The sequence below is a fragment of the Macaca fascicularis genome, chromosome 8 (genome assembly GCF_037993035.2).
Source record: "Macaca fascicularis isolate 582-1 chromosome 8, T2T-MFA8v1.1".
NCBI classification, from domain to species: Eukaryota; Metazoa; Chordata; class Mammalia; order Primates; family Cercopithecidae; genus Macaca; species Macaca fascicularis.
In genome coordinates, this window is record NC_088382.1 from 42,592,339 (window position 1) to 42,612,076 (window position 19,738).

General features: G+C 39.4%; 1 protein-coding gene across 1 annotated transcript in view; it reads left to right on the plus strand.

Annotated features, from left to right (window-relative positions):
* The window catches only part of LOC102121434 (disintegrin and metalloproteinase domain-containing protein 32), a 170,976-nt gene that overhangs the window by 65,119 nt on the left and 86,119 nt on the right, over nucleotides 1–19,738 (plus strand). The window contains exon 11 of the mRNA XM_005563131.5: nucleotides 10,386–10,522. Coding sequence (XP_005563188.4) covers nucleotides 10,386–10,522 — 137 coding nt within the window. The remainder of the gene's footprint in view (nucleotides 1–10,385; nucleotides 10,523–19,738) is intronic.

Here is a 19,738-nt window from a genome sequence, read left to right on the forward strand (position 1 = left end):
AAAGTGTTGGGGTTACAGGCATGAGCCACCATGCCTAACCAACTTAATTTTTGTATAAGGTGTAAGGAAGGAGTCCAGTTTCAATTTTCTGCATATGGCTAGCCAGTTCTGCCAGATCCATTTATTAAATAGGGAATCCTTTCCCCATTGCTTGTTTTTGTCAGGTCTGTTGAAGATCAGATGGTTGTAGGTGTGTGGTCTTATTTCTGAGTTCTCTGTTCTGTTCCATTGGTCTGTGTCTGTTCTTGTACTAGTACCATGCTGTTTTGGTTACTGTAGCCTTGTAGTATAGTTTGAAGTTGGGTAGTGTGATGCCTCCAGCTTTGTTCTTTTTTCTTAGGATTGTCTTGGCTATTTGAACTCTTTCTTGGTTCCATATGATTTTTAAAATAGTTTTTTTTTCTAATTCTGCGAAGAATGTCAATGGTAGTTTAATGGAAATAGCATTGAATCAATCTATAAATTGCTTTGGGCAATATGGCCATTTTCATGATATTGATTCTATTTATGAATATGGAATATTTTTCAATTGTTTGTGTCCTCTCTAATTCTCTCGAGCAGTGGTTTGTAGTTCTCTTGAAGAGGTCCTTCACTTCTCTTGTTAGCTGTATTCCTACGTATTTTATTCTCTTTGTAGCAACTGTGAGTGGGAGTTCATTCATGATTTCGCTCTCTGCTTTTCTGTTGTTGGTGTAGGAATACTAGTTATTTTTGCATGTTGATTTTGTATCCTGAGACATTGCTGCAGTTGCATATTAGCTTAAGGAGCTTTTGGGCTGAGACGATGAGGTTTTCTAGGTATAGGATCATGTCATTTGCAAACGAAGACAATATGACTTCCTCTCTTTCTATTTGAATTCCTTTTTTTTTTTTTTTTTTTTAAGTTTGCCTTATTGTCCTGGCCAGAACTTCCAGTATTATGTTGAATAGGAATGATGAGAGAGGGCATCCTTGTCTTGTGCCAGTTTATAAGGGGAATGTTTGTAGCTTATGCCCATTCAGTATGACATTGGCTTTGGGTTTTCCATAGATGGTTCTTAATATTTTGAGTTATATTCATTCTTTCAATACCTAGTCTACTGAGAGATTTTAACATGAAAATTTTTTCGAAATGACTTTTCTGCATCTATTGAGATAATCATGTGGTTTTTGTCTTTAGTTCTGTTTATGTGATGAATCACATTGATTTGTGTATGGTGAAACCAACCTTGCATCCTGGGGATGAAGCCAAGTTGATCATAGTGGATAAGCTTTTTGATGTGCAGCTGGATTCAGTTTGCCAGTATTTTATTGAGGATTTTTGCATCGATGTTCATCAGAGATATTGGCCTGAAGTTTTCTTTTTTTGTTGTATTTCTGCCAGGTTTTGATATTAGGATGATGCTGGGTTCATAAAATGAATTGGGGAGGAGTCTCTTCTTTTCAATTGTTTGGAATAGTTTCAGTAGAAATGGTACCAGCTCTTCTTTCTACCTCTGGTAGAATGTTAGCTGTAAATTCATCTGGTCCTGGGCTTTTTTTGGTTAGTAGGCTATTCATTAGTTCTGCCTCCATTTCAGAACTCATTATTTGTTTATTCAGGGATTCAGTTTCTTCCTGGTTCAGTCTTGGGAGGGTGTTATATGTCCAATAATTCATCCATTTCTTCTAGATTTTCTAGTTTCTGTGCATAGAGGTGTTTATAGTATTCTCTGATGATTGTTTGTATTTCTGTGGGGTCCATGGTGATATCCCCCTTATCATTTATGATTGTATCTATTTGATTCTTCTCTCTTTTCTTTTTTACTAGTCTAGCTACTGGTTTATCTATTTTATTAATTTTTTCAAAAAATCAGCTCCTGGATTCATTGATTTTTTGAAGGTTTTTTTGTGTCTCTGTCTCCTTCAGTTCTGCTCTAATCTTGGTTATTTCTTGTCTTCTGCTAGCTTTGGGGTTTGGTTGCTTTTGGTTCTCTTGTTCTTTTAGTTGGCATGTTAGGTTGTTGATTTGAGGTATTTCTAACTTTTTGATGTAGCCATTTAGTCCTATGGATTTCTCTCTTAACATGGCTTTAGCGTGCATCCCAGTATGTTGTCTCTTTGTTCTCATTAGTTTCTAAGAACTTATTGATATCTGCCTTAATTCCATTATTTACCCAGGAGTCCTTCAGGAGCATGTTGTTCAATGTCTATGTGGTTGTGTAGTTTCAAGTGAGTTTCTTAATTTTGAGTTCTAATTTTATTGTGCTGTGATTTGAGAGACTGTTATGATTACAGTTCTTTTGCATTTGCTAAGGAGTGTTTTACTTTCGATTATGTGATTGATTTTACAGTAAGTGCCATGTGGTGATGAGAAGAATGTATATTCTCTTGATTTTGGGTGGAGATTTCTGTAGATATCTCTCAGGTCCACTTGATCCAGAGCTGAGTTCAAGTCCTGTATATCTTTATTCATTTTCTGTCCCAATGATTTGTCTAATATTGTCAGTGAGGTGTTAAAATCTCCCACTATTATTGTGTGGGAGTCTAAGTCTCTTTGTAGGTCTCTAAGAACCTGCTTTATGAATCTGGGTGCTCCTTTATCGGGTGCTTATATATTTAGGATAGTTAGCTCTTCTTGTTGAATTGAACCCTTTACCATTATGTAATGCCTTTCTTTGTCTTTTTTGATCTTTGGTGGTTTAAAGTCTGTTTTGTAAGAAACTAGGATTGCAACTCCAACTTTTTTTCTGTTTTCCATTTGCTTGGTAAATTTTTCTTCATCTCTTCCTTTTTTTATTTATTTTTTGTTTTTTTGGAGACAAGAGTCTCACTCTATTGCCCAGGCTGGAGTGCCATGGCATGATCTCGGCTCACTGCAACCTCTGCCTCCCAGGTTCAAGAGATTCTCTTGCCTCAGCCTTCCAAGTAGCTGGGATTACAGGCACATACCACCATGCTTGGCTAATTTTTTGTGTTTTTAGTAGAGACAGGATTTCACCATGTTGGCCAGGCTGGTCTTGAACTCTTGACCTCAAGTGATCTGCCCACCTTGGCCTCCCAAAGTGCTGGGATTACAGGCTTGAGTGATTGCTCCCAGCCATCCCTTTATTTTGAGCCTATGTGTCTTTGCACGTGAGATGGGTATCTTGAAGGCAGTATACCAATGGGTCTTGACTCTTTATTCATCTTGTCATTTGTGTCTTTTAATTGGGGCATTTAGCCTATATACATTTATCCTATTTACATTTAAGGTTAATATTGTTCTGTGTGAATTTGATCCTGTCATCATGATACTAGTTGGTTATTTTGCAGACTTTTTTATGTGGTTGCTTCATAGTGTTACTGATCTGTGTACTGATCTGTGTACTTCAGTTTTGGTAGTGGCTGATAATTGTTTTTCATTTTCATATTTAGTGCTTCCTTCAGGAGCTCTTGTGAGGCAGGCCTGGTGGTGATGTATTCCCTCAGCATTTGCTTGTCTGAAAAGGATCTTATTTCTCTTTTGCTTATGAAGCTTAGTTTGGCTGAATATGAAATTCTGGGTTGAAAATTCTTTTCTATAAGAATGTTGAATATTGGCCCCCAATCTCTTCTGGCTTGCAAGGTTTCCGCTGAAAAGTCTGCTGTTATTCTGATGGGCTTCCCTTTTAGGTGACCTGGCCTTTCCATCTGACTGCCTTAACATATTTTTTTACTTTCAGTTTGATCTTGGTGAATCTGATGATTATGTGTCTTGGGGCTGAGTTTCTCATAGAGTATCTTACTGGGGTTCTCTGGATTTCCTGAATTTGAGTGTTGGTCTGTCTTGTTAGGTTGAGGAAGTTCTCGTGGATGATATCCTGAAGTCTGTTTTCCAACTTGGTTCTGTTCTCCCGGTCTCTTTCAGGTATCTTAATCAGTTGTAGGTTCAGTCTTTTTATATAATCTCATATTTCTCAGAGATTTTGTTAGTCCCTTTTCCTTCTTTTTAGTCTGTTCTTGCCTGAATGTCTTTTTCAGAAAGATAGTCTTCAAGCTCTGCTATTTTTTCCTCCTCTTGGTCTATTCTGCTATTGATACTTGTGATTGCATTGTGAATTTCTTGTGTTGGATTTTTCACCTCCATCAGTTCAGTTATGATCCTTTATAAACTGGCTATTCTGTTTATCTGCACCTGTATTGTTTTATTATGATGGTTAGCTTCTTTGCATTGGGTTAGAACTTTCTCCTTTAGCACAACAAAGTTTGTTATTACCCACTTCTGAAGACTACTTCTGTCATTTCAGTCATCTCTGTCTCAGCCCAGTTCTGTGCCCTTGCTGCGAGATGTTGGGTTCATTTGAGGAGCAGAGACATTCTGGCTTTTTGAGTTTTCAGTGTTTTTACATTGATTTTTCTCATCTTTGTGGGCTATCTACCTTTGATCTTTGAGGTTGCTGACCTTCGAATGCGGTTTTTGTGGGGCCTCTTTTTGTTGATGTTGTTGTTGCTTTCTGTTTGTTTTTCCTTTTAACTGTCAGGCCACTCTTTCACAGGGCTGCTGCAGTTTGCTGGGGGTTCACTCCAGACCCTAGTTGCCTCACTGTCTCCTGCACCTGGAGGTATCACCAATGAAGATTAAGAAACAGCAAAGATGGCAGCCTGCTTCTTCCTCTATGAGCTCCATCCCAGGAGGGCACTGACCTTATACTGGCCCATATACTCCTGTAGGTGGTGTCTGTAGGAGGTCTCACCCAGTCAGGAGGAATGGGATCAGGGACCCACTTAAAGAAGTAGTCTGGCTGCCCCTTCACAGAGCAGATGTGCTGTGTTTGGGGGAGCCCTCCTCATCTAGACCACCCAGACTCTCTAGAGCCAGCAGGCTGGAAAGGCATAGTCAGCTGAACCACAGAGACTATGGCAACCCCTTCCCCCTGGAAGCTCCATCCCAGAGAGAGATCAGAGTTCTGGTCTGGACCATCTTGAGTATCCAGAGACAGCAGGCTAGAATGGCCAACTCAAAGCATAGAGATGTGGCTGCTCCTTCCCCAAGGAACTCAGTCCGTTTCAGTCAGTCTCCAGCCTGCTGCTGTTGGCTGGCTTGAATTCCAAGCCAGTGGGTCTTAACTTGTGCGATGCTGTGAAAGTGGGGCCTGCAGAACGACACTGCTTGGCTCCCTGCCTACGGGAATGCATGAACCGATCTCCCATCTGGCAGGAATTCCTGGGGATAGGATATTCAAAACTCCTGGGTGTCCATGTGTGCCCAAATGGCTGCTTCCCTGAGGCTCCACACAGCTCTGTGCTTTGGACCCAAGGCCCTGGTGGTGTGGGCTCATGAGGGGATCTCCTGATCCATGGTTTGCAAAGAGCCATGGGAAAAGCACGGTTTTCCAGGTGGGGCTGCACAATCACTCATCACTTCCCTTCGCTGGGGATGGGGTCTCCCCTGGCTACATGCCACTCCTGGGCGGGCCATCACCCCACCCTGCTTTTCCTTGCTCTCCGTGGGTCAAACTGTCTGCCTGGTCAGTCCCAACGTAAGAACCTGGATACCTCAGTTGAAAGTGCAGAATTCGCTTGCCGTTTTCATTCCTTTCCAGGAGAGCTGGGGACTGTAGCTGCCTCTAATCAGCAATCTTGGCCCTACCCCCTTCAATGAAAACACTTTTATTTTGTCTTAACATTTGATTGATAATTGGGATAGGTATAGAATCTTTGTCCTAACATCTTCCTACCTCAGCATTTTGAAGACTGATGTATCATATTTTTGCCAAGTCATTATGAAGTGAAAAGATGGCAAGGAAATTGAGGGCGTATGTAAAGGAATTTGAACTGATGAGTGAAAGAGAGAAGTTAATAAGGAAATTAGGAATAGTGAAAATGTGGTTTTCACTAGATAAACTTGTGGTTTCACAAGATAAAAAAAGGAACAAAGATTCATGACTATGTGAGCAGAGAATGATTGTTTTCTCTTTTATTTCAAATTCATTTATTTTTAAAATTGACATATAAAATTGTCTACCTTTACTATGCACAACGTGATGTTTTGAAGACTATATACACTGTAGAATGGTTAAATCTAGCTAACAAATACATTGCCTCACATACTTATCATTTTTATGGTGAGAATGCTTAACATCCACTCTCTTAGCATTTTTTAAGAATATAATTTATCATCGTTAATTGTAGTTACCAAGCTGTACAATAGAACTCCCGAATGTATTCTTCCTATTTTTAAATATCCATTCTTTGACCAACATCTCCCAGAAGAGGATTATTTTGAATTCTTTGTCAGTCATTTCATAAATCTCCTTTCTTCTGGGTACACTGCAGGAGCTTTATTAGTTTCTTTTTGTGATGTCATATTTTCCTGATTTTTCATAATCCTTGTGTCTCTATGCATTTGAGGAGATGGTCACCTCTTCTAGCTTTTGCACATATTCTTTTCTGGTAGCAGACCTTTACTTTTACTGTAACCTGGGATTCTGGATGTCATTGGTTACAACCGTGGAGAGGCAGACCTTGGTGTTGGGTTCTCTAGTTGGGATTGGTTGCTTCCCGTACTCTGAGGTCAAATGGTATAGCTGGCTGTGCTCTGTGGTCTAGTGAGACCACTGGCTGGACTCTAACATCAGGTGGGGATACTGGCTGGGTTCTGTGATTGTTTCTGATGGAGCAGGATTGTAGGTTGTCTTCCCTGGCTAGGCAGTATTTTTGTATGTTTGGAATCTGTATCATGTTTCCTGCAGTATGATGCTGTTGGCTAGTCTCTCTGGTGTAGCACCTCCGTGGGCCAGAATGAAGAGCAACCCCAAAGAATCATGTACTTATCACTGTGAGCCCCACCACTGTTTTTCATCTCCAACTGACCCCAGATGGCTTAACCCTACCAGCACTCCCAGTGATTCCTGTGTGATGAGACAGGAGTGAGCCTTTCACAAATGGTCCCAGAATGGTGGAGAAGTTAAATGTCTGCCTCTAATTCACCCCTACCGTACCAGAAACCATAGGCCCAGAGTAACTCTGCATGCAGTGCCACACCAGCCTGGGGCTATTCCCAATATAGTATATTCCCAATATAGTATAGTAAGTCACCACAGCCTCTGCCAGCTATATGCAGCAACTGATCTAGCAATTCCCATCCCATTTTTCCTCATCAACACTCACTCTGTTCTCAGACTCAAGCCTAATGGCTACGGGGGAAATGGCACCAAGTTTTGGCTGCTGCTTTAGGATATTTAAAAAATCATTAGTGACATCCTTCCTGCCTCTCTGGATGTTGTTCCTTAGCTGGGGCCACAACTGAATCTTTAGCCAGCCATTATGGTCTTGTTGCTTTTGTGTTACAGGACACGTGGTGAGTAAATCTTGTAGTAATGAACCCATTTCTATAAATACTAGGCCACAAGATGTGACCCTGGTCAGAAACAATATTGTGTGGTGATGCAGAAGATATTCTTCAAGCACAAGAATGTGGTGCTTTAGAATCACTGCAGACAGGCAAGGAAAATCCATACCTGGGATACACGAGGACAAATCATTGCTCCTTCAATGAATGAACAGTCCACTGTAATAAACCCATCTCCAGTTGACTGGCTAATCCAACAGGGGCATAATGCTATGGTGGAAGCTCATCACTGGCTTCTGTTGATGGCAGGTAGAGTGCCCTAGATATATAGAAAGCCAGATCAGTTTCAGAGGATAATTTACAGTCATTATCTATCTTTTGCACCAGGGAAACAAACAAGTTAAATGATTATGTGACATGCATCATTACTCCTACAATTTCAAACTTTAATGGTGACGCTAATATATGCAGTATGCAATTCCCTAAGGGATGCCATATTACTCTTCATTTATCATCTTGGGAGCAGTTCCAGGCACTTCCTCTTGGCCCTCTCTGTCAATAATATGTCTCACTCCATTGGTCAGCAGACAATACATGCTAATATTTCTATTCCAGGCATAATTCTGGGATTTGGAAAATAATAGTAGGACATATCTGAAGTTCTTTTGGATGTACTGTTAGATGAACTTGAAACAAGTTTCTTCTGACTACTTGACCTCCATAAGGCTGCACTTAGACCAGTAGATTAAGATGGTATTCAGTTTTTCAGGGTAACTTTAGTTCTGACTCAGAATCCAATAAGCCCCAGAAGTCCTAGCTATTTTCTTTTCCTGCATGCACAGTTATTCTAGTGAATAGCTACAGGTCCCTCTGTGGAAGGCTTGGAGGAATAGTCACAGTTTCATCTGTATGGCAGGTTCCTTCTTTAAAGGTACTCTCTTAGTTGAGAATCCCTGAGGTTGTGAATTGATTTAGGTCTGGGAATCTGCATCACAGCAACTCATGTTAAGTTGTTGCCACCAGACATAGATATCAAGAAAACCTTCAGTATGATGCTCATATATTTTATTTTTAGGGTCCCTGAAATAATTATCATAATCCTTGTAGGTCAAAACAGCTTTGATAATATGTAAGCCCCTTTAGCTTATGGTGGTAATTGCATCCACCTTGTCTCAGTTAAGCCGTGCCACATGGCCTGTAACACTCCTGGTCCCAGTGTTCCTGTTGCAGCTGGGCGTGGTGGCTCATGCCTGTAATCCCAGCACTTTGGGAGGCTGAGGCATGTGGATCATTTGAGGGTCAGGAGTTTGAGACCAGCCTGGGCAACATGGTGAAACCCTGTCTCTACTAAAAATACAAAAATTAGCCAGGCATAGTGGTAGGTGCCTGTAATCTCAGCTATTTGAGAGGCTGAGGCAGGAGAATCACTTGAACCCAGGAGGTGGAGGTTGTAGTGAGCCAAGATCATGCCATTGCACTCCAAGCTAGGCAACAAGAGTGAAACTCCCAGATCCATTGCATTAATTATGTGCTACCGTCATCTCTAGTCTACAAAACAACAACCAGCAGAGATTTTTGATGATACTGGTGTGTCTTTCAGCAAAGCATTTCCAAGTGTCTTGAAGGAAATATCCTCCCAGCTGTCTTTGAATGTTTGATCAAGGTAGTTGCCCAACAGGTTTCACACAGTAGATTCCTTCAATATTACCATATTCCTGAAACTCAGCACTTTTTCACCATACAGTATGCCAGCAAAGCTCCATTATTTTGACCTTACTGACAGTAGGCTCCCGTTAAGTCTAACTTCAGTTAACGTGACTCCTGCTTTTACTTGGCACATTAAATACAAAATCCCAGGTGAGTCATGATTAAAATAAATTTTTTCCAGTACAGCCTTCTATTTCATACTGTCTGATCAATCCTTTTCAAAATATAAATTATCCCCTTCCAGAGCAGTACACTGATACTTCTCCTTCAAGACCATGTTGAGAATTAATTCTTGATTTGGACCTAGAGGCAATGTGGGGTAGTGAGACTAATGTTCCAGCTATCTTCACTAAAACTTTTTTTTTTTTTTTTTAAATGCAGGAGCTCTCTCATTGTTTGGAGAGGGCTTCCTCTGCTGGCAAGGGAAGTAAAGAGATGTTATTCCAATTGTTTGCCTCCCAAGTTTCAGATTCTAATGCTTTTCCCACCAAATCTGATGCTTTTCCCACCAAATCTGGTGGGTTCCAGCCTGGTCCTCAGCCATGTCAATCCATGACTACACAAGAGTTACTTCATTGCTGCTGCAGAGGCTTTCTGATTCCCCGTTTGCATTTTCCATTGCTCATTTGCAGTATTCCCTTTCTATTCTTCATTATGTGCATCCTTTAGGGCTCTTATAAGAAATTAGTTGACCCCAAAATCTTTATTATCCCTATTGTCACCATAACAATTAAATGTCTTTATCTTCCTCCTCCTGCATCATATCCTATGCCAGCTTTGGTAATAATTTGAGAAATCATGATGTCATTTCATACCATGAATTACCAATGCCCCATTTCTTTTTCGCAAGGAAGTTATCTGTGTTACATATATGAACAACCTAATCCAATAGTGCCATCTGAAGGATCTGTTTTCTGTGGCTTCTTTTCATACCAGTCACTGTGTCAATGAGGTTCCTAGTAGGCAGCAGGGTGAGCACTTAAATTGGACAATTTGGTTAATGGCCATTTCATGAACTGGGGGTTGGAGGAGATGATATGGATTATCCAAAATGAGTTTTAGAGCTATTGTAAGAAGTTAGGTGAGTTGAAGATTCTGGTCCATATAACCAACAGTGTAATGTATATTTTCTTTATCAAAACAATTCTTTTGTATATTGATAGTAACTACCTAAGAATTATGTTAGGTGTCCAATTGTTAAATTATCACAAAGCTTGGCATACACTCAATATGCTTCTATCTCAGTAAAACTTCATAAGAAGGGCTTCAGCTTCTCACCTGTTCAAGGATCCATATCTCCCTAATTCTCTTTCATTTGATACAATAAAATATTCATAACCAGAAAATTATTTTTTACCACCCTCTAGAGAATTATCTTTCCTTAGAATTTTCTTTGTTGTTATTATAGTACCCCAAGGAGATAACTCTGGAGGCATTTTCAGTTATTGTCACCCAGATGCTGGCACTCAGTCTGGGAATATCATATGATGATCCAAAGAAATGTCGATGTTCAGAATCCATCTGCATAATGAATCCAGAAGCTTTGTAAGTTTTAACAAAATATTTATTGCTTATGTTTATTTCATTTTAAATATTCAGAGTGTGAAAATTTACTATTTACGTAAAGCACAAATTAGCTATCAATGGGCCAAGTTCACTACAAAGTATAAACATGTAATTTTAAATGTAAAAGTAGTATTAAGTGTAAATTAAAGGCAATCAGGATAACAAATCCAATCTGCAAGATATATTAGCAAAAGAATATGAAAGCACTTAGTAAGGATCTTTAAAAATATTTCAGCAGAACATAATAAGTGGCCTTTGTTTTAGACAAGGTATTTTTGGTTTTGCTTTTAGAATAGTCTGATTTTATGAAAAAAAAAAAAACCCTAACATCCAAAAGAGTAAGAAGTCCTAGTTGGAGACAAATATATATATATAAATATATATATATATATATGTTTATATATATATTTGTGTGACTTTGGATAAATTACTTGACTTTGCCTAGGTTTACTTTTCTCATCTTTAAATGGGTATAATTATGCCTATTCTTTTATTTCACAGGGTGATATAAGAATAAAAGAAAAAAAGTGAAATAGGAAAGGGTTTTCTAAACTGTAGAGTTCTATAAGTATGTCATTGATTAGCTACAGTGATTTCTAAACTTATTAATCTTCTCCAAATGGTATATCAGACAAGAACTACAGCAGGTGTCATTAGCATTTTGTAGTTTTTCTGTTTGTAGATATGGCCTATGATGTGGGTAAGCCATTCATTACTGAAGAACAGTCAAAGGTCAAAAGTGAAAATAAGACATTAAATTTTGAAAACATATTATTTTTATGGGTACTCCTAAGCACCTCTTAAGGGTTAATTTTTATGTTCTAAAGATAACCCAAACTCAACATATATACCCATAAATATAGCTCAAACTCAACATATTTCATATATATATACACACATGCAATTATATTAAAAATTAGCTCTAAAAGGAATGTGTGTATATATGTATATATACACACCCAAACACACATACTCACACATATCCATATATGTATATATATAATTGATATGCATATGTCCATATAGATTGATAAATGGAATCTATCTATGTATCTATCTATGTATCTATGTATCTATCTATCTATCTATCTCTCTGTCTATCATCTATCTATCTATCCATTCATCTATCACAACAATATGAGAATAATTATTTTGGGCTCATTGTTCATATGGCCAGCTATTTTCAAGTATGCTAGGACAATATGTTTTGTGTAGGTCACCCAGAGCCTATGATTAATGATAATAAGATGAACAAATATTTACATTGTACTTACTATGTTCTAGAGACCATTCCAAGCACTTTACATATATTAACTTATTGATTCTCACAATATCTCTACAGGACAGTTCCTATTATTCCCATTTTGACAGATGAGAAGCTAAGTTATAAAAAGGATAATTACTCGTGGTCAGATGGCTAGTTTCTGGCAGACTTGGGTTTTGATCCTGTATTAGTAAACCTTTAAGTTCATGTGGTATTTTATGTTTAAAATGCTTTCACATATAATCTCCAATTTCCTACAAATCTCTTGTGTATGAGTAGAGTATTATATTAATTTTTACAAAATCTAATAATAGCACACATGTATAACTCTTTTGCATATCCACAGTATATCTCACACATTATTCTATGTTAATTCTCAAAGAAAACACGTAATTAATTACATAATTCATTTTTTTCCCAATTTTTATTTATTTATTTATTTTTAAAATTTAAAAAAAAATTATTATTATACTTTAAGTTCTAGGGTACATGTGCATAACGTACAGGTTTGTTACATATGTATACTTGTACCATGTTGGTGTGCTGCACCCATCAACTCGTCAGCACCCATGAACTCGTCATTTACATCAGGTATAACTCCCAGTGCAATCCCTCCCCCCTACCCCCCATGATAGGCCCTGGTGTATGATGTTCCCCTTCCCGAGTCCAAGTGATCTCATTGTTCATTTCCCACCTATGAGTGAGAATATGTGGTGTTTGGTTTTCTGTTCTTGTGATAGTTTGCTGAGAATGATGGTTTCCAGCTGCATCCATGTCCTTACAAAGGACACAAACTCATCCTTTTTTATGGCTGCATAGTATTCCATGGTGTATATGTGCCACATTTTCTTAATCCAGTCCATCACTGATGGACATTTGGGTTGATTCCAAGTCTTTGCTATTGTGAATAGTGCCACAATAAACATATGTGTGCATGTGTCTTTATAGCAGCATGATTCATAATCCTTTGGGTATATCCCCAGTAATGGGATGGCTGGGTCATATGGTACTTCTAGTTCTAGATCCTTGAGGAATTGCCATACTGTTTTCCATAATGGTTGAACTAATTTACAATCCGACCAATACTGTAAAAGTGTTCCTATTTCTCCACATCCTCTCCAGCACCTGTTGTTTCCTGACTTTTTAATGATTGCCATTCTAACTGGTGTGAGATGGTATCTCATTGTGGTTTTGATTTGCATTTCTCTGATGGCCAGTGATGATGAGCATTTTTTCATGTCTCTGTTGGCTGTATGAATGTCTTCTTTTGAGAAATATCTGTTCATATCCTTTGCCCACTTTTTGTTGGAGTTGTTTGTTTTTTTCTTGTAAATTTGTTTGAGTTCTTTGTAGGTTCTGGATATTAGCCCTTTGTCAGATGAGTAGATTGCAAAAATTTTCTCCCATTCTGTAGGTTGCCTGTTCACTCTAATGGTAGTTTCTTTTGCTGTGCAGAAACTCTTTAGTTTAATTAGATCCCATTTGTCAATTTTGGCTTTTGTTGCCATTGCTTTTGGTGTTTTAGACATGAAGTCTTTGCCCATGCCTATGTCCTGAATGGTATTACCTAGGTTTTCTTCTAGGGTTTTTATGGTATTAGGTCTAACATTTAAGTCTCTAATCCATCTTGAATTAATTTTTGTATAAGGAGTAAGGAAAGGATCGAGTTTCAGCTTTCTACTTATGGGTAGCCAATTTTCCCAGGACCATTTATTAAATAGGGAATCCTTTCCCCATTTCTTGTTTTTGTGAGGTTTGTCAAAGATTAGATGGCTGTAGATGTGTGGTATTATTTCTTAGGGCTCTGTTTTGTTCCATTGGTCTATATCTCTGTTTTGATACCAGTACAATGCTGTTTTGGTTACTGTAGCCTTGTAGTATAGTTTGAAGTCAGGTAGCATGATGCCTCCAGCTTTGTTCTTTTGACTTAGGATTGTCTTGGCAATGCAGGCTCCTTTTTGGTTCCATATGAACTTTAAAGCAGTTTTTTCCAATTCTGTGAAGAAACTCATTGGTAGCTTGATGGGGATGGCATTGAATCTATAAATTACCTTGGGCAGTATGGTCATTTTCACCATATTGATTCTTCCTATCCATGAGCATGGTATGTTCTTCCATTTGTTTGTGTCCTCTTTTATTTCACTGAGCAGTGGTTTGTAGTTCTCCTTGAAGAGGTCCTTTACATCCCTTGTAAGTTGGATTCCTAGGTATTTTATTGTCTTTGAAGCAATTGTGAATGGAAGTTCATTCATGATTTGGCTCTCTGTTTGTCTGTTACTGGTGTATAAGAATGCTTGTGATTTTTGCACACTGATTTTGTATCCTGAGACTTTGCTGAAGTTTCTTATCAGCTTAAGGAGATTTTGGGCTGAGACAATAGGGTTTTCTAAATATACAATCATGTCATCTGCAAACAGGGACAATTTGACTTCTTCTTTTCCTAACTGGATACCCTTGATTTCTTTCTCTTGCCAGATTGCCCTAGCCAGAACTTCCAACACTATGTTGAATAGGAGTGGTGAGAGAGGGCATCCCTGTCTTGTGCCAGTTTTCAAAGGGAATTTTTCCATTTTTGCCCATTTAGTATGATATTGGCTGTGGGTTTGTCATAAATAGCTCTTATTATTTTGAGGTACGTTCCATCAATACCGAATTTATTGAGCGTTTTTAGCATGAAGGGCTGTTGAATTTTGTCAAAAGCCTTTTCTGCATCTATTGAGATAATCATGTGGTTCTTGTCTTTGGTTCTGTTTATATGCTGGATTATGTTTATTGATTTGTGAATGTCGAACCAGCCTTGCATCCCAGGGATGAAGCCCACTTGATCATGGTGGATAAGCTTCTTGATGTGCTGCTGGATCCGGTTTGCCAGTATTTTATTGAGGATTTTTGCATCGATGTTCATCAGGGATATTGGTCTAAAATTCTCTTTTTTTGTTGTGTCTCTGCCAGGCTTTGGTATCAGGATGATGTTGGCCTCATAAAATGAGTTAGGGAGGATTCTCTCTTTTTCTATTGATTGGAAGAGTTTCAGAAGGAATGGTACCAGCTCCTCCTTGTAACTCTGGTAGAATTCAGCTGTGAATCCATCTGGTCCTGAACTTTTTTTGGTTGGTAGGCTATTAATTATAGCCTCAATTTTAGAGCCTGCTATTGGTCTATTCAGGGATTCAGCTTCTTCCTGGTTTAGTCTTAGGAGAGTGTAAGTGTCCAGGAAATTATCCATTTCTTCTAGGTTTTCTAGTTTATTTGCATAGAGGTGTTTATAGTATTCTCTGATGGTAGTTTGTATTTCTGTGGGGTTGGTGGTGATATCTCCTTTATCATTTTTTATTGCATCTATTTGATTCTTCTCTCTTTTCTTCTTTATTAGTCTTGCTAGTGGTCTATCAATTTTGTTGATCTTTTCAAAAAGCCAACTCCTGGATTCATTGATTTTTTGGAGGGTTTTTTGTGTCTCGATCTCCTTCAGTTCTACTCTGATCTTCGTTATTTCTTGCCTTCTGCTAACTTTTGAATGTGTTTGCTCTTGCTTCTCTAGTTCTTTTAATTGTGATGTTAGGATGTCAATTTTAGATCTTTCCTGCTTTCTCTTGTGGGCATTTAGTGCTATAAATTTCCCTCTACACAGTGCTTTAAATGTGTCCCAGAGATTCTGGTATGTTGTATCTTTGTTCTCATTGGTTTCAAAGAACATCTTTATTTCTGCCTTCATTTCGTTATGTACCCAGTAGTCATTCAGGAGCAGGTTGTTCAGTTTCCATGTAGTGAGCGGTTTTGATTGAGTTTCTTAGTCCTGAGTTCTAGTTTGATTGCACTGTGGTCTGAGAGACAGTTTGTTATAATTTCTGTTCTTGTACATTTGCTGAGGAGTGCTTTACTTCCAATTATGTGGTTAATTTTGGAATAAGTGTGAAGTGGTGCTGAGTAGAAAGTATATTCTGTTGATTTGGGGTGGAGAGTTCTGTAGATGTCTATTAGGTCTGCTTGCTGCAGAGTTGAGTTCAATTCCTGGATATCCTTGTTAACTTTCTGTCTCGTTGATCTGTCTAATGTTGACAGTGGGGTATTAAAGTCTCGCATTATTATTGTATGGGAGTCTAAGTCTCTTTGTAAGTCTCTAAGGACTTGCTTTATGAATCTGGGTGCTCCTATATTGGGTGCATATATATTTAGGATAGTTAGCTCTTCCTGATGAATTGACCCCTTTACCATTATGTAATGGCCTTCTTTGTCTCTTTTGATCTTTGATGGTTTAAAGTCTGTTTTATCAGAGACTAGGATTGCAACCCCTGCTTTTTTTTGTTCTCCATTTGCTTGGTAGATCTTCCTCCATCCCTTTATTTTGAGCCTAAGTATGTCTCTGCATGTGAGATGGGTCTCGTGAATACAGCAAACTGATGGGTTTTGGCTCTTTATCCGTTTGCCAGTCTGTGTCTTTTAATTGGAGCATTTAGTCCATTTACATTTAAGGTTAAGATTGTTATGTGTGAACTTGATCCTGCCATTATGATATTAACTGGTTATTTTGCTCGTTAGTTGATGCAGTTTCTTACCAGCCTCGAAAGTCTTTACATTTTGACATGTTTTTGCAATGGCTGGTACCAGTTGTTCCTTTCCATGTTTAGTGCTTCCTTCAGGGTCTCTTGTAAGGCAAGGCTGGTGGTGACAAAATCTCTAAGCATTTGCTTATCTGTAAAGTATTTCATTTCTCCTTCACTTATGAAACTTAGTTTGGCTGGATATGAAATTCTGGGTTTAAAATTCTTTTCTTTAAGAATGTTGTGCGGGGCGGAGCAAGATGGCCGAATAGGAACAGCTCCAGTCTCCAACTCCCAGTGCGAGCGACACAGAAGACCGGTGATTTCTGCATTTTCAACTGACGTACTGGGTTCATCTCACTGGGGAGTGCCGGACGATCGGTGCTGGTCAGCTGCTGCAGCCTGACCAGCCAGAGCTGAAGCAGGGCGAGGCATTGCCTCACCTGGGAAGCGCAAGGGGGAAGGGAATCCCTTTTCCTAGCCAGGGGAACTGAGACACACAACACCTGGAAAATCGGGTAACTCCCACCCCAATACTGCGCTTTAAGCAAACAGGCACACCAGGAGATCATATCCCACACCTGGCCGGGAGGGTCCCACACCCACGGAGCCTCCCTCATTGCTAGCACAGCAGTCTGTGATCTACCGGCAAGGCAGTAGCGAGGCTAGGGGAGGGGCGCCCGCCATTGCTGAGGCTTAAGTAGGTAAACAAAGCCGCTGGGAAGCTCGAACTGGGTGGAGCTCACAGCAGCTCAAGGAAACCTGCCTGTCTCTGTAGACTCCACCTCTGGGGACAGGGCACAGTAAACAATAACAAACTAAGCCGAAACCTCTGCAGATGCAAACGACTCTGTCTGACAGCTTTGAAGAGAGCAGCGGATCTCCCAACACAGAGGTTGAGATATGAGAAGGGACAGACTCCCTGCTCAAGTGGGTCCCTGACCCCTGAGTAGCCTAACTGGGAGACATCCCCCACTAGGGGCAGTCTGACAACCCACACCTCACAGGGTGGAGTACACCCCTGAGAGGAAGCTTCCAAAGCAAGAATCAGACAGGTACACTCGCTGTTCAGAAATATTCTATCTTCTGCAGCCTCTGCTGCTGATACCCAGGCAAACAGGGTCTGGAATGGACCTCAAGCAATCTCCAACAGACTTACAGCTGAGGGTACTGACTCTTAGAAGGAAAACTATCAAACAGGAAGGACACCTACACCAAAACCCCATCAGTACATCACCATCATCAAAGACCAGAGGCAGATAAAACCACAAAGATGGGGAAAAAGCAGGGCAGAAAAGCTGGAAATTCAAAAAATAAGAGCACATCTCCCCCGGCAAAGGAGCGCAGCTCATCGCCAGCAACGGATTAAAGCTGGACGGAGAATGACTTTGACGAGATGAGAGAAGAAGGCTTCAGTCCATCAAATTTCTCAGAGCTGAAGGAGGAATTACGTACCCAGCGCAAAGAAACGAAAAATCTTGAAAAAAAAGTGGAAGAATTGATGGCTAGAGTAATTAATGAGGAGAAGGTCATAAACGAAATGAAAGAGATGAAAACCATGACACGAGAAATACGCGACAAATGCACAAGCTTCAGTAACCGACTCGATCAACTGGAAGAAAGAGTATCAGCGATTGAGGATCAAATGAATGAAATGAAGCGAGAAGAGAAACCAAAAGAAAAAAGAAGAAAAAGAAATGAACAAAGCCTGCAAGAAGTATGGGATTATGTAAAAAGACCAAATCTACGTCTGATTGGGGTGCCTGAAAGTGAGGGGGAAAATGGAACCAAGTTGGAAAACACTCTTCAGGATATCATCCAGGAGAACTTCCCCAACCTAGTAGGGCAGGCCAACATTCAAATCCAGGTAATACAGAGAACGCCACAAAGATACTCCTCGAGAAGAGCAACTCCAAGACACATAATTGCCAGATTCACCAAAGTTGAAATGAAGGAAAAAATCTTAAGGGCAGCCAGAGAGAAAGGTCGGGTTACCCACAAAGGGAAGCCCATCAGACTAACAGCAGATCTCTCGGCAGAAACTCTCCAAGCCAGAAGAGAGTGGGGGCCAATATTCAACATTCTTAAAGAAAAGAATTTTAAACCCAGAATTTCATATCCAGCCAAACTAAGTTTCATAAGTGAAGGAGAAATAAAATCCTTTACAGATAAGCAAATGCTTAGAGATTTTGTCACCACTAGGCCTGCCTTACAAGAGACCCTGAAGGAAGCACTCAACATGGAAAGGAACAAGTGGTACCAGCCATTGCAAAAACATGCCAAAATGTAAAGGCCATCGAGGCTAGGAAGAAACTGCATCAACTAACGAGCAAAATAACCAGTTAATATCATAATGGCAGGATCAAGTTCACACATAACAATCTTAACCTTAAATGTAAATGGACTAAATGCTCCAATTAAAAGACACAGACTGGCAAACTGGATAAAGAGTCAAGACCCATCAGTCTGCTGTATTCAGGAGACCCATCTCACACGCAGAGACATACATAGGCTTAAAATAAAGGGATGGAGGAAGATTTACCAAGCAAATGGAGAACAAAAAAAAGCAGGGGTTGCAATCCTAGTCTCTGATAAAACAGACTTTAAACCATCAAAGATCAAAAGAGACAAAGAAGGCCATTACATAATGGTAAAGGGATCAATTCAACAGGAAGAGCTAACTATCCTAAATATATATGCACCCAATACAGGAGCACCCAGATTCATAAAGCAAGTCCTTAGAGACTTACAAAGAGACTTAGACTCCCATACAATAATAATGGGAGACTTCAACACTCCACTGTCAACATTAGACAGATCAACAAGACAGAAAGTTAACAAGGATATCCAGGAATTGAACTCATCTCTGCAGCAAGCAGACCTAATAGACATCTATAGAACTCTCCACCCCAAATCAACAGAATATACATTCTTCTCAGCACCACATCGTACTTACTCCAAAATTGACCACGTAATTGGAAGTAAAGCACTCCTCAGCAAATGTACAAGAACAGAAATTATAACAAACTGTCTCTCAGACCATAGTGCAATCAAACTAGAACTCAGGACTAAGAAACTCAATCAAAACCGCTCAACTACATGGAAACTGAACAACCTGCTCCTGAATGACTACTGGGTACATAACGAAATGAAGGCAGAAATAAAGATGTTCTTTGAAACCAATGAGAACAAAGATACAACATACCAGAATCTCTGGGACACATTTAAAGCACTGTGTAGAGGGAAATTTATAGCACTAAATGCCCACAAGAGAAAGCAGGAAAGATCTAAAATTGACACTCTAACATCGCAGTTAAAAGAACTAGAGAAGCAAGAGCAAATACATTCGAAAGCTAGCAGGAGGCAAGAAATAACTAAGATCAGAGCAGA